Source organism: Spodoptera frugiperda, chromosome 16 (genome assembly GCF_023101765.2).
Source record: "Spodoptera frugiperda isolate SF20-4 chromosome 16, AGI-APGP_CSIRO_Sfru_2.0, whole genome shotgun sequence".
Classification (NCBI taxonomy): domain Eukaryota; kingdom Metazoa; phylum Arthropoda; class Insecta; order Lepidoptera; family Noctuidae; genus Spodoptera; species Spodoptera frugiperda.
This window is the reverse complement of record NC_064227.1, coordinates 3488685-3503236: the sequence shown is the minus strand read 5'-3', so window position 1 is coordinate 3503236 and position 14552 is coordinate 3488685. Positions and strand designations below refer to the sequence as shown.

Here is a 14552-nt window from a genome sequence, read left to right as displayed (position 1 = left end):
CTCGCCTCGCCCAAGGCGGGTGAAGTGATTCGATGATTATCCCTTCTTAAAAAAAAAGCCGAAGCGGAACTCTGTAGAAATGTCCGGATACTCATAAACTCAGGGGTATTTTTCAAAGTAAAATATCAGTTTTGTTTTATTTGGAAGGTCTAGTCAATTTGCTCTTACCTCTGATCTTCTTCAGTTTTGCTGTATTTCTTAATGACTTTAGTGAGGTTCTTGAAGTATTCTGGCGCATACACTACTATTCTTTCGGTGTCCGATATCTGGAAAGTACATATTAGGTATTAAGTATGATAAATAATCACATTCGTATTACTAAAAGGAGGAAACTAAAGGATATGCTTCGCCACGAATGGGGCCCGCTCGACCAGAGTGATACTACGGGCTCACATAAAACTAACACATGAAACCACGCTTGCGTTGTGTTTCGTTGTGAAAGTGAGGTTACCTGAGACCCAATCACCCCTTCCCAATCTTTCTAATCCCTGATTCCCCAACCACCCTTTAATACCAGCCTTTTGAGGGTTAGGCCCCCGAAAGGCCGGTAATGCTCTTGTAACTCCTCTGGTGATTCGGGTGTCCATGGGCGTGGCGATTGCTTACCATCAGGTGATCCTTCTGCTCGTTTTGCGGCTTATAACATTAAACAGAATATTATAAAATTAAGACCAAATTAATTAAGACAAATAATACTCACAGTCCTATTAACCATTTTAAAAGCATCATTGAAGAACATGGTCCAATTCATGAAGGGGACTTCTTTCTGCCACTGTCTGATAGTATACGGATTGTACAGGCCCTCCTCATCCCTCCTATCCTCAGAGGGAGTAGTTATATTAGCTAGTTCCGTTTCAAAGAGAATAACTTTATTCATTTGCGCTCTAGATTCTGTTTTATTCGCTCCTAAGAGGACGCATATGCGCGTCATATAGTCTAAGTATGCGTCTAGGACCTTTTTATGCGCTGTTCTGTTGAGGTAGTTGTCTCTGGTTGGGAGATTTAGACCTCCTTGGTCGAGCTGAAATAGAAGATTTAGTATTAGAAGTGGTGTTCTATGGCAATTTCAATTCTTTAAGGCATTGGGTAAGGCCACAGCAGCACTCATATACACACATATATTTAGGCTTACTTACTTACTGATTTACTGCACATGGGCTTTTGGATCCAGATGACAAAAATATCAGACAGTTCATGAGCCTAGGACCTAGGCCTATTTTTGCAGCTTTTTTTAACAACAACAACACAATGTCACGCCTTTTTAATCCCGAAGCAAGGGATAGGCTGAGGTGCAAATTGCCTTATACTAGGTACAATTCCAGACTCCGTGCTACTATTATCAAGAGTACTCACCACAATGACATGTTTAGACGAATTCCGGTCGTCTTCAGTAACCGCCCAGTTAAATAAACCGCCCAGGTTGTATCTGCAAGATATTACATCACGTGTTTAAAATAAGTATAATTCTGAATATACTTTAACTACTCCTTAATAACCGCCGTACTCAGAGTCATTTAATGACTACTTAATCAATACTGTCCTTAGCAATTGTATTCGATATAAAATTGTTACTAAGGAATAGTTTAAGTAGGTATTCATTAAATGTCTCTGAGTACGGCAGTAATGACTCTGTTAAGTAACCATTAAATGACACTGAGTACGGGAGTTAGAGGTTTAGTGGCGACTTTTGCATTGGTTTCCAAGGTCGAATCATTCCCCCATCTCCAATCCCCTAAAGATTGGCCATGCTACTCATGAGCCATGCCTATGAGAGGCGCTAATGGCTTACCACAAGGTGATCCATCAGCTCGTCTACCACCCTAAAATATCAAACTCTAAACTTACGTGTTCTGCACATGCTGAACCAATGTCTGCAGGTCCCAAGGTTGTTTAGACATGGTACTGGGCAGTATATGCCATCCACCCAGCTTCTTGATCACAGCTAATAATGGCGCCTCTCCTAGTTTCTCAATAGTCTCATTCGCGTCTATGCAGGCGTCATAGTAGATTCTGGCTTTGGCTTCAGCGTCGTTGGGATTTGAGAGGTTCACTTTTTCTGGAAAAGGAGAGAGAGAATGTGAGGTAAATGGGGTTTTAGATGACTATGTCGTGAGGTGTGCCAATAGAACATATTCGTCATTGTTACGGCCCTGTTAGGATATTCTGTAGCTATAAATTCGATGTGTGCTCGATCGCATTCTCGCCAGTCATTGGTCGAGATTTTTCTCACAACCACTCTTACGTATAAAACGTACCTAGAAGTGACGTTAGTATGTTACGCGACATTTCAAATCATTATATTTATCTTAGAAAGTATTCGTTTCGGTAAGAAAATAAAAAATACGCGTGTAATGTGTTAAAATAGGTAATCTAATCTATAAAACATTAAAATAAAAATTAGTCATCTACCCTATTCTTGATTTCGTGTTTAACGAAAAATTCTGAAAAACCAAGTGGCTTTCTTGAACCATAAGAAGCCTCTTGCTTGGCTGACTTATCGTACTTAGTCAATTTACAAAATACTCCTAAAACCAAAAACCTATATTTGTTGAATGGTATATTATACACAGGTAGTGTTTGTGTTTAGTTTGTTTAACCTTATGTATTTACAGAAACATTATAGCGTTGTGAAAGACGTCAAAATCCCATGAAGGCATATAATAACAGTATAAGTTTATGTACAAATATTAACACTTATGTACTTTTTGTTCGTGAAACATTATTTGGTGCTATGTACTTATACGTTGGCGGGGTAAATAATGATCGCATATTGTGGTGTAGAGAAGGTAAATTGCAGAAGGTTAACTATAGTTGTTGTTATGCCTATTGTGGTGGTTAACTCTTGTGCCACTTCTTCATACTCCACAGTCTTCCAAAACTATGGAAGATCAGGTAATATGTCTTATGTTGTTAAGAATAAGGTTCATTTTTCAATAACACACTTTAAATTAATACTGTCTTTTGTCTCAAGTTTCGTTGTGCCTTACCTCTGATAGGTGTATAGACTGTGTGGTGTGTATTAATAATTATCTAATTAAATTAAGTTAAATTAATTAAAACTCTCATAAATTAAACGCTTACAAAGTTAACTACTAGAGCAGCGAGCGCAGACGCGGAGCAGCAGTAGGCCCATGATGAAGATTCCCTCTGTAACTCGAAACTAGTAGAGCTTTTGTCTACTAGTGCGTCAAACTAGTGTGTTGAGTAAACTGCGATTCTTTTTGTTGATCTGGTTTGATGATAAAATTGAGTTTTATGTGTTGTTACTTCTGCGTAACTCTGCCATAATTAACAATCAATGCCATTTCACTTTAATTACAAACAACGAAACTATCAAAATAATGAGCTTGAATGTCAAAATCTCTAAATGCATTTCTGTGCGAAGTTAAACTTTTGATCTCAACTCTATAGTGACACGATAAAGTAAAAATGTGTAACATCTAATTTTTCTTACATATACAATACGATAAACGATTACTCGTATATAATTCACAATGGTTCACTAATGTATTGCGAATATACATATACATAGTAACTATTTAAATATTATTGAAACAAAGTGCCGAAACTCGGTACAGTTTACCACAAAAGCGTTTTGATAAAAACTACATTATTAGGGTTACATTTTAGACGTTTATTTTTTAAATTAGCTTATTCGAGTAGTTACAACGAACATTAAACGCATTGTTTGGTAGTTGTACACTACCAAACAATGTGTTTGGTGTTCGTTTACCAGTTTGAATAATAAAATTATTGCGTTATTTAAAAAAACATCTAAAGAATCGATAAAAGTGAAAAGTACCTAGGTGTTACTTATATTAAAAGATTGCACCACTATTTAACCTTTCTGAGGATAAAAGGTGAGATGTTATACCCAATATTGTGTTTTGGATGTTTTTCCACCAGATATGTGGTATACTACAAAGATGTAATAGCTACGCTGTGAAACTATGTGACCATTTCCACTTATACTAAGCTATGTAGCTGTGCGAGGAAGATGCGCAGCTAGAGTATGCGATGTATCGATAGTAGAGAAGCCATAAATAGCACGCATCTATAGCACGCATCTTTCCATATAAAAAAAAACATAGTTTAGTTAAGTCCGTTTCCACCAGTGCTAAACTATGTGTACCAATAAATATGATTGGTGGAAGCCAAACGCATCCACAGCAACGTAGCACAGCACATCTCTGGTGGAAAAGCACCGTTTTGCTACTGTCTATTTTGACAACAAGGAAATATTTATATCTTATAGAAATCTCAATGAATGTGGGAGTTTCCAGCGTATGAATAAATCTATCGACAAGATGATGAAACGTACCTAGGTAAATGTTTTTGGCCGTGGAAAATGTTTTGATTTTGCGTTGAAGAATTTTAAGCGCATTCCTTGAATTTTTTACTGACATGTTACGGAGAAATATCGTAAAAATAGATACCTATTCGTGTTTGAATTTTCTTATTATATATTTGATGGATCGACAGACGCTTTAATTTCATATTTTGGTGCATTTCTGAAAATCTTCTCTTTTGCAATTGCTTACTAGTATGTTAATATTAGTTTTGAATTCGATCGGTCGATAATATACAAATGGTTATATAACATGTACTAAATCATTAACATTAACTCTACTCTGCATAAAGTGGTTCGAAAATACGCACTATGCGTCGCTTCGTCAACAATTGATAACAATTGTTTCCATTGACAAACTCAACACTATCTCCCATTAAAGCCGTGGCAGATAATTTTAGAACACTTTATATATTGCATTTAAAATTGTACGGTAACCGTGTGATTCATATATCACGAAGTTTTAAGTTTAAAATAAAATCAGAGCGATGCAAGGAGCTATAGTCTAACGACAGTGTTTTTCGATTAGAAAAAGTTTAAAATGTTCTGTAATTAAAAAAAATGTTATGTTTGTATAGTAGATTTAGCTTCAAGTTTGCCCCATCGTTATTGCTAAGTAGGTCTATGGTAATCTGTGATAACGTTGAGAGTAGTGTAGATATTTTTACATCTACTTGATTTATGTTCCTCAATAAAAAAAAAATGGAAAGTACCAGTGACTAACATAACATATCCGACCAAACTGATCTATTGAGGTTCACGTCTACTCATATATTCCTAGAAAAACAGTCAAAACGTTATCTTAAGGAAAAAGATGATGAATATTTTTTCTCTCGCTTCGTTACACAATCGTTTGTAAATGTCTGTGACGCCCTGTCATAGGGTTATGGCATTATGATAATTTTCATTGTTACCATAACAAATAGTGGGTAGGTAGGTACAGTGGAGGACAGATCCGCCTGATCATTTAAAAAAAAATATTGCACCCAGCAAAAACATTAAGCCATACCCTATAAATGTCTCATCAAATGGAAAATTGATCGATATCATAGCAGCTTAGTGACGCAACACGTGTAATCCCTTAGTCAGTGGTGCGTTTGATATTGTTCAGCTTCATTCGTTATGTGGCGGAGCTTTTGATATGGTTCAGCCACTTAAAACACCCCGTTTCATTTCAAGGACAGGGGCGTGGCTAGAGAGCTGATCTCAACAGGTGCAAGCAAACATTAACTTAGTGGTGGTCAGGCTCATGTGACCACCATTGTACCTATACTACTTAGGTAGGTACGTAGTATTACGTCACTGCTAAAGACGTAGGAAAAGTTATAAAAGACGCTTCGCGGAAATTTTTTTGCCTTTTACTATCAGATGACAATAGTTTAATCGTGTAGTGGGTGTAGAGTTAGATCAAATTGTCACCATCGCTTCTCTTTTCATGGGTGTATTAAAAGCCATGTAAAAAAATTAATTTGATAGTGACCGGACAGCAACGCAATTTCACCCGCTCTGTTTAGCTCCTATTGGTCATAGTGTAATATTTTATAGCCTTCCTCGATAAATGCACTATCCAACACAAAAATAATTATTCAAATCGGACCAGTAGCCAGTAGTAGTAGACCAGTAGACCCCCAGATTAGCGCGTTCATTCAAACAAACTCTTCAGCTTTATATGCATATTAATAAGTACACTAGCAAACCCGGCGAACTCTGTTTCGCTATCAATGATTTTCCCTGTTTTCCTGCTTTAGTATTGAGGTTTTCCTGAATTTTCTTTGCTATAAACCTCACGGAGCCAAAGACCTTTCCAACGAATGCAAAACCATGAAATCGGTTCGTGAGTTCTGGAGTTATAGCTTTAGGAAGGAAAATCCGACTTATTATATATAATTTTTTCAGGTTTCACAAAGCAAAAAAAATACTTAATTGAAATCACATACCAAGAGCATATCTGATGGTCAACTGGTTCTGCAGCTCTATCTTGCTGAAGATGCCCCAACTGGACTTGCCCTCAGGAATGGGGTTGTTCTTGATCCAACCACCACAAGCGAACTCATAGAAGTCTTCACAAGGATCCTGGGTCTCGTCCAGAGCCCTGATCACCTCACTCGCTGTGTAGATGCAGGAGCCTTTGAGGCACACCGCTTGGTCTGGAAGAAAAGGTTTTATATTCAATCATTTTAATATTATATAATACGACGATTTGACTGCCTTTTAGTTGGCGAGAACGATCAGACTGCCTGATAAGTCAAATTGGTCAAGTTGGTCTGACGAACAAGGGATCTTGGATTGGAGTCCCGGGTCCGACACTATTGTCTTATCCAATGACGTCGATGGTACATGGTCTGGTGTTATATTGTATGTGTGAATCTATGCGTATTAGATTACCCTTTTGTTGTTCTGTATTATATTGCATAATACAATGAAAAACTTTAAATACGAAGCGTATATCTGATAGTGAGAGATACACTAATTTTTGAATAATTTTGAAGAAGATTACCTCGCTGCTAATCTCAGAGTTCATCCGAAGATAATCCGAAAGAAAGCGCGCGCGAAATTTTGTTGTTTTGTTATTGTGATAAAAATAAAACTAATGAGTTTACACAAAATGTTTTTTTGGGAAAGTTGTTTGTAATCATGAGTACAATCACGTGTTTAAATATCTGTCACTAATTACCAGTCACCCTATAGATGGGTACTTCTTCTTCAATTCAAAGACATAGTTTAGTGCAGTAATGAATTCATCGACAGTTATTGTCTAGATATTTATTTACGACTCATAAAGATAATCATATTATGGCTGTTAACACCAGTATGGGCCATGGGTGCCCCATAAAATTGCAAATGACAATGGAACATATTGTTTCATACGTCCAATTACTTTTATATTTATTTGATGTATGTGTTGATCAAAAGATATCGACCCGACGGTATCATTTCGTCTGAGGTCGTATAGTATGCCTATTTGATCATCGTAATCTTTATCATCATGATATTATTAGATGTGATGGTTTTCGTACTTTCTAGCTGTAGCTTACCTACTTATAAACTAGCTACTAGCTACTTCTGCGCGGTTTCAACTGCTCTGCTCAGCTCCTTTTGATTGTAGCATGATGTTATATAGCCTATAACCTTCCTCGATATATGGACTATGCAACACAAAGATAATGATTCAAATCGGACCAGTAGTTCTGGAGATTAACACTTTGAAAAAAAAAAACAAACAAACTCTTCAGCTTTATATATTAGTATAGAAGATAAATCCACAGACCGTTTTTTTTTAACTTCCAATACCAGATTTATAATCGTTTAAAAATGCATTTGCTAAATGTCCTCCACCGAAAAGGAAAGAAAAAGGCTCCCCCATGAGAAAGTTTTGTATATATAAATATTGATTTTTCGCATTTTGTAATCGTCACACACTCTAGTGATCGACTGCGAAAAGTTAGTTAATAGGTTTGTCCCATACTGTTAGTCAGTCCGTTTTCAAGCCATTCTTTCCTACTCACATGAAATTACTTATTGGCTACTCGTATTTATGTACTCCTTTAAAGTTCAGGATATCTAATGCTTCTTACCTTTGCTCTCAGGCTGGTAGCAGGGTGGCACGGGCAGGTAGCTGGGTCCCCTCATCGTCAGCAGCAGCGTGACGGTCAGCAGTACGGCCACGAAGAGTACCGCTGCTATCACCATCAGCGCCCGCTCCAGGCGGGTCCTCTGGTGCCAACCGATGAAGGAGACTCCCTGAAAAGAAAAAGTTCAATTGAAATTGTAGTTTTGACGGATTTAAGGTAGCTTTGAGTTACTGGCGAGACACTGAATGTAAGAGAAAATGGTGTATTCCCAATCTCGTAGCTGAGGCTAAGCTCCAAATTAGATCATGTGCTGACTCAATGGAGTCAGCACAGGATCTCAGAAAACTGATTTGGAATACTTTTTTTTTTTGAGCGGGGAAAATTATCAACTTACTTCTCCCGCCTTGGATGCGGAAGGAAGTATCAGACTCTTACTGACCTAAAACCACACCGTTCCTTCTCGAAGCTAAGATCAGCTTTAGATTATTGTGTCAGCACGGGATCACAGATAACGGGCGTGAAGTTTGAGATCCAATTCCCTCAAAAGTCTAACTATGAAACAAGCTCATTCGGGTGGGACTTGTGGGACAGTGTGTCAGTTCAAGGGCCATGAGTGGATCCATCTGCGCATGTGTCCCCCTATCCCATCCAAAACCCGATCACATCAACTGTATCTTAACCGTACAATCTCATACTCAGTAGTTAAATATGTGCATTCTATACACATGTCGGATGAACTTGAGACCGTCAAACGTGGGTAGATAATTACCTAATCAGGTTAAGTAGCGAGGTTTGTTATGTTGTTAATTAGGTCCATTCTAATATGTTTACCAGCGTTCTAAGTGTACAGCGTAAATCTAATAAACTGGCTCATCAGTGAAGTTATTTGAAATGGATTTAGTTCAAGGGCAGAATCGTGAATGGGGCTTTGTAAATTCTATCAGTCTTTTTTATCTGTTTTTATGGTATAAGCCGGTAAATGAGCAGACAGATCACCTGATGGTAAGCAATCGTCGCCGCGCATGGACACCTGAAACACCAGAGGCGTGTAACGCCTTTTGGGGATTAGGAATTTATGGGTTGTTGGGGAGTCGGGTATTCTGAAGATTGGGCCCCCGGTAACCTCACTCACACAACGCAAACGTTGTTGCACGTCGGTTTTCTGAGGCCGTGGCCGTGAAGCCGTGGTATCACGCCGTTCGACCCGACCTATTTGTGATGCATGCACCAGAGCATGGGCTTCCACACTTAATGGGAAGGCCTCCGTAGGTACAAATTCTGATAATATTTCATTCAAACTCACTTACTATAGGTACCTAGTTCATTATCAGAATGACAAACCGAAAACAGAATAATTGAGTTCAAAACCTCCACCTTTTCCGAGAAAAAGGTCAAGACAAAAAAAAAACAAAAATAACTTTTGATAACTGCTACTGATAGTAGTGGTAGCCTTGAAGAGTAATGGGGGGTACAAGACTGTTATTTACAAACAGGTAACCTATATTTTTGAAGTCGGTTAAAAAGGAGTTTGTATGAACGAAACTCCTCCAGGCTGATGGCTGAGTTGGCTAAGCCCATTAGCTTGGTTTTTTAGAAGCTTATGTTAAGCCTTTTAAGGGTCGCGTTCCACGCGTGCCTCATAGAGCAATCAGACCACCACAGATGCCTGATCCGGAGCTGCGGACTACCTAGCGGGTTTACCGGGGATCCGGCTGGAAAAACAAGAGTAGGATCGTAGTGGTTTTTAGTCAATAAAAGTCTGACTCTCCCTCTGGCCTCACCCAAGACGGGAGAAGTAATTGGCTGATTCCCCCGCCCCTCCAAATAAGGAGGAAATGGGGTGCCCATAGACATAATATGATGTAGCCAGTTTTAGTCCTAACAATTCAGCAGCACGTTGATAACAAAATGTCTGGTAAGTAAAAGCTCACCTATCTTAAGAAACATGTTGTTTTAAACTGCAAAGGGGTTCTCTTATCAAAGTAACTTAAATAGCAACTTTGTCTGATTGACGTCATACGAGCTATTAGTCCAGTTACTGGGCGAGAAACGCCATTTTGTCTCTGATAACGCGTCTCAAAGGGGATAAAAGATGTTTGTTGTTTATTTCTGAAATCTGTTTTAATGTAATAAAGAATATTTGGATCAAGCAAAGTATTATTTATAGTATCATCATCAGTGATAGGTGTCTGTTGGATTATGGGCTTTCTATAGAACGGATACTTTTTTGGGGCAAGCCCGCCAGAACGTCCCAAACAGCAGCAACTCCTTTAAGCCAGGATCTACTGTAAATAGACATGAAAAGACCGGAACACTGAAGTCCAGCGCTTCCTAGAGACATGAATGACTGTCTTGGAACCCGCAACGAAATAAACCAGAAATTATTATTTGAGGAGAAAAAGAAATAAATAGTTTCCATTTCCCTCGGTGAATATAAAACAGGAGATAGGATTACTTAAGCCGCAGTTCACTCTCTATTTAATCTGTAGTCCATTAATCGACTCTTCAACAATCGAGGTATAGGAGTATAAGTACTAAAGACAAATTATGGTATATTACGCAATTACAATATCAGGCTGTTAGAAATAATAGAAGACCACAACATCTACAAATATTTTACCCGATTCCAACGTCGAATGCCATGTCCAGAGTATTTTTCAAAGCATTTAATAAATACTACATTTTTCAATTTGGAAATTATTACAGAGTCAAGAATTGTCTTCAATATTTACCAATACTCCCTAAGGTACATCGTAAAGCCGGTCGATAATAGTTGTTTACTGGAATCGGGTAACTAGGTCTTCAGAGAAGGTAGGTCAGGCTAAAGGTCGTAAATTCAATCTAAGATTCATCTCATTTCGTAATTTCAACCGTAAAATTGGTTGACTTAGGTCGAAAGTCATTTGGTGGGCGATAAGGGTTGTTTGTGATTTTTGGGTGGTAAATTTTTTTTGTCTATGATTAATAGTTTGCTTGCTAAGAAGTGGCGAACGATACCCGGGTCGTTCCTGATAAAAAATATGGCAATATAGTTCACCTCCTAATGTATTACTTAGGATTCGAACCTGTTCGAACCGGTGAGAAGTAGATGTTATATCGGATATCGGGCAAAGTAGTACTGGGCTTTTTTCGGCTTTTCAAAAATATCTCAGTAGTAGCATAGAGTCTGGAATTGTGCCCAGTATATGGCAATGGGTTTACCCCTATTACATAGGACTTATAATACAAACGGTGAAAAATGGGAGTATATTGTATTAGCACACTTTGTTCAACCCAAAATTCAAAGAAAACCAAGGTACCACAATAAATACATGCTATATACTTTATACCTATAGATATATAATATATTTTCCGCATGAGATATTTACGAAGGGAGGGATATCAAATGGCGCGTTAGTAATCAGATCTGGTTGAACCTAGTTACGATAAGGGAAGCTGGCGGAACGTGATCGAATCTAACTGAGTTACTGGTTTATATGTTCCTTCTGCCAGCGGCTTCACACGCATTCCTGTGGGTTTCTATCTCAATTTCAAACTCAAAATTATTAATTTCATACAGACCAAGAAGGCACTTTTGTACGACAAAGCAAATATAATCATTATTAAAAATGTCTGTTCGTCGGTCAGTCCTCTTGTGAATCTATTTGCTCGCTCCAAAGTGTAGATCCCTATGGAGTAGAACGAGCAAGACACTCCATAGGTCACTCTTTTTCAAAAGATTCGCAATTTTAACGTAAAAGAAACTCGTATAAGCCCTCAGATAAAAAATTTGGTATAATAACAGTCGTGAGACATAGCACTTATCTTAACTAATCGATCGGTAACTGGTAGAGATACTCTCTACTAGTTTCAAGTCAAACCGGGTCTCATATTAAACGCACGCTGCCTAAAAACAGTTTTATCAATATCCTATCTTTTTATACGATAGGAAGGGAAACGAACACACAGATAACCAGATGGTAAGCAATCAACGGCCATAGGCACCATAGACCTGTTAAAAACATATAACAGATACGAACTATGTGAATTCTTAGTAGATTTTTTCAAACGAATTTCTAAGAAAAACGTTTCTATTTTGTGTATATAAACTTCACTACATTATTTAAACTATGTATATAAACAAACAGTCAAATACTCCATTCAGAACTTACTAGGTAAATCTATGAGAGTAGATTAAAAATAAATTTGCTACGCGAAAATGTACTTTAGACTTAACGTGGTACGGTCTAAAATAAGATGCGTGAAAGAGAGTAGATTAAATACATAATTGCCATGTGAAAATGGACTTTAGAATTAACTTGTTATGGTTGAAATTAGTTTTTGGTGGACATGTTGATTATTATAGTAAAGTTTAAATGGTCTAACATTAATTGGCTGTGTGACTATAATTACTTTAAAATTAATTGTTATAGTATGACGTAAATATGAGTTGTTTGTCGAAAAAGTATAAATAAAAAATATATCTATATTGAGTTTACTAATTCACACACATACACATTGACAGCCAGTTTGTATTAATCACCACCAAGGCGAATTGGCGATTTCAAACTTATAATTAGAAATTACTCGTATAAGCCCAGGTTTCCTCAAGATGTTTTCCTTCAACGTCTGTTAGTGGTGTCTAAATAATCTTAGAAAGTACATATAACTCGGAAAAGTGAATATGATTGGTGGAAATCAAACGTATTTACAACAACGTAGCATAGCACATCTCTGGTAAAAAGCACCCTCATCATCATAGTATCTTGAAAACAAATACAACCCGGGTCTTTTCAAGGTCAGAGTGAATAGGTACTTTCTAAGTCTGTGTGCTCCATCTTCGGCCACATCTTCGCAGGCAGGCAGTAAACGGGTTGGTGGCCAAACGCAGACTTATCAACGTTAAAAAAAAACATATCACAGTTATTGTGAGACACAAACACACGATGTAGCGAAACAGATACTACTCCATATTTCTTTTGGCAAAGTGCAAAAGTAATAAGGAGATGTCGTAACCTCTGCCCTAATACAGGGTTAATGGTCGAGGGACCAATGGCGGGTCCCATCCCGAACAGCCGATTATATTGTTAACGTCGCCATTTACGAGTTACGATCGAATCTGCGTTCTTAGCTATGGGAAGAATGGATGGTTTAGAGGATTTTTTCAACGTTAGTAGTAATGATGTTAAATAAAATGTGAAGTGAACTATCCTTTAATATTTCGTTAAAAAAAGTGAAGTGAAACTATTAATTTCAAATAGTATTTCAGAACCAGACAATACTTTAAAAAAGGTAACCTTCAATTTTAATTTTTGATACACCCACAACACCAGAAGAGTAACAGTTGCGTTGCCGGCCATTCAAAAGGAAAATCGATCTTGTTTTAAAGGTCGTCTCAGTTCGGAAATACCTCCGGCGACAGCTCATTCCGTAGTTTTGTTTTGCGAGGCAGAAAGTTTCGAGAAATGTACTGTTGTGGTCCATTAACCATCTATAAGATTTTTTTTGAGATGGGAAAATCATCCAATGCCTTCTGCCGCCTTGGGCGAGGCATCAGAGAGTGTCAGACTCTTATTGACTAAAAACTACCATTCCTACTCCTGTTTTTCCAGCCGAAGCCCCGGTAGCTCGCTGGGCAGTGCGCAGATTCGGATATGATAGGGATGGAAGTGCTGTCGTGTAGGTCGATGGCGAAAAGACGCGACAGGTGTCAGATCAAACAATTCCTCAGAGCACTCTCCAATATATTTTGCATCGAGCACAAACTAACACAAAATAACGAAAAATATCTTCACCCATGACCCAATAAAAGTACCGTCACAAAAAGCAATATTCGGTTTTGGTAATGCAGGAAATATTTCAAGTATTTTCGTTCTTGCGAATAGTCCTTTGTGTCTTAAAATAGGGCAGACTTTGAAAGCAATTTTGTATTACATTGGCACATGTGGATCGTTTGGAGTTATTGAATTGGAATCAGATGAACGCATCGCTGCCGACGCATTGGCTTGTACTTGGTAGATTGCAACATGGTTGCAGCTTTATATGTGGGTTATTTTATGCTGGTCGGCTTTTAGAAGCTCATGATTTATTATACGTAGGGTTTACATTGCGCGTATTTTGTCGATTGCATTTGTTTTGATGATGTTTCTTTTTTACAATTTTGAGTACGTTTGCCTTCGTTATGGTTCCACGAAACATTACTTTCTATTTGTTTACCAGTTTATACCGTACAAACGTAAATAATATTACCATTTTTAAATAAATGTTACATCTAGGAATTTCTCCTCCGTCGTGGATGCTTACAAACATACAAGTTCACATACACATGGCACCCAGACCAACTTAATGGAACTACAATTTGTGGATCCCACAAAGAGTTGTTCCATGCGGGCATTGAATCGGCTACTACCCGTGCAGTTCCTACCATTAACAGTAAATCACACAATCACATAAGATGATGATACGAATATTAATTAAGAAGCAATGTCAAATACTTCAACCAACAAAACTGTTGATTTTAATTTATATACCACGTTTTTACGTTTCAACTTTAATGATACGATTATGTAAATAAATATTTGAAAACCCTTTAAAATTGGGCGATCCCCATCAACCACTGAGACTAAAAGAATCACTAATTTTCTTAAATTAAA

At 37.7% G+C, this 14552-nt stretch overlaps 1 protein-coding gene across 3 annotated transcripts in view; it reads right to left on the bottom strand.

The window, feature by feature from the left end:
• Positions 1–14552, bottom strand: part of LOC118280642 (endothelin-converting enzyme homolog) — an 84444-nt gene that overhangs the window by 10125 nt on the left and 59767 nt on the right. For all 3 annotated transcript variants that reach the window (XM_035600908.2, XM_035600907.2, XM_035600909.2), the window contains 6 exons: positions 7924–8089; positions 6286–6495; positions 1846–2056; positions 1354–1426; positions 701–1021; positions 169–266 (listed from right to left, as the gene is read on the bottom strand). In XM_035600908.2, the coding sequence (XP_035456801.1) occupies positions 169–266; positions 701–1021; positions 1354–1426; positions 1846–2056; positions 6286–6495; positions 7924–8089 (1079 nt within the window). The remainder of the gene's footprint in view (positions 1–168; positions 267–700; positions 1022–1353; positions 1427–1845; positions 2057–6285; positions 6496–7923; positions 8090–14552) is intronic.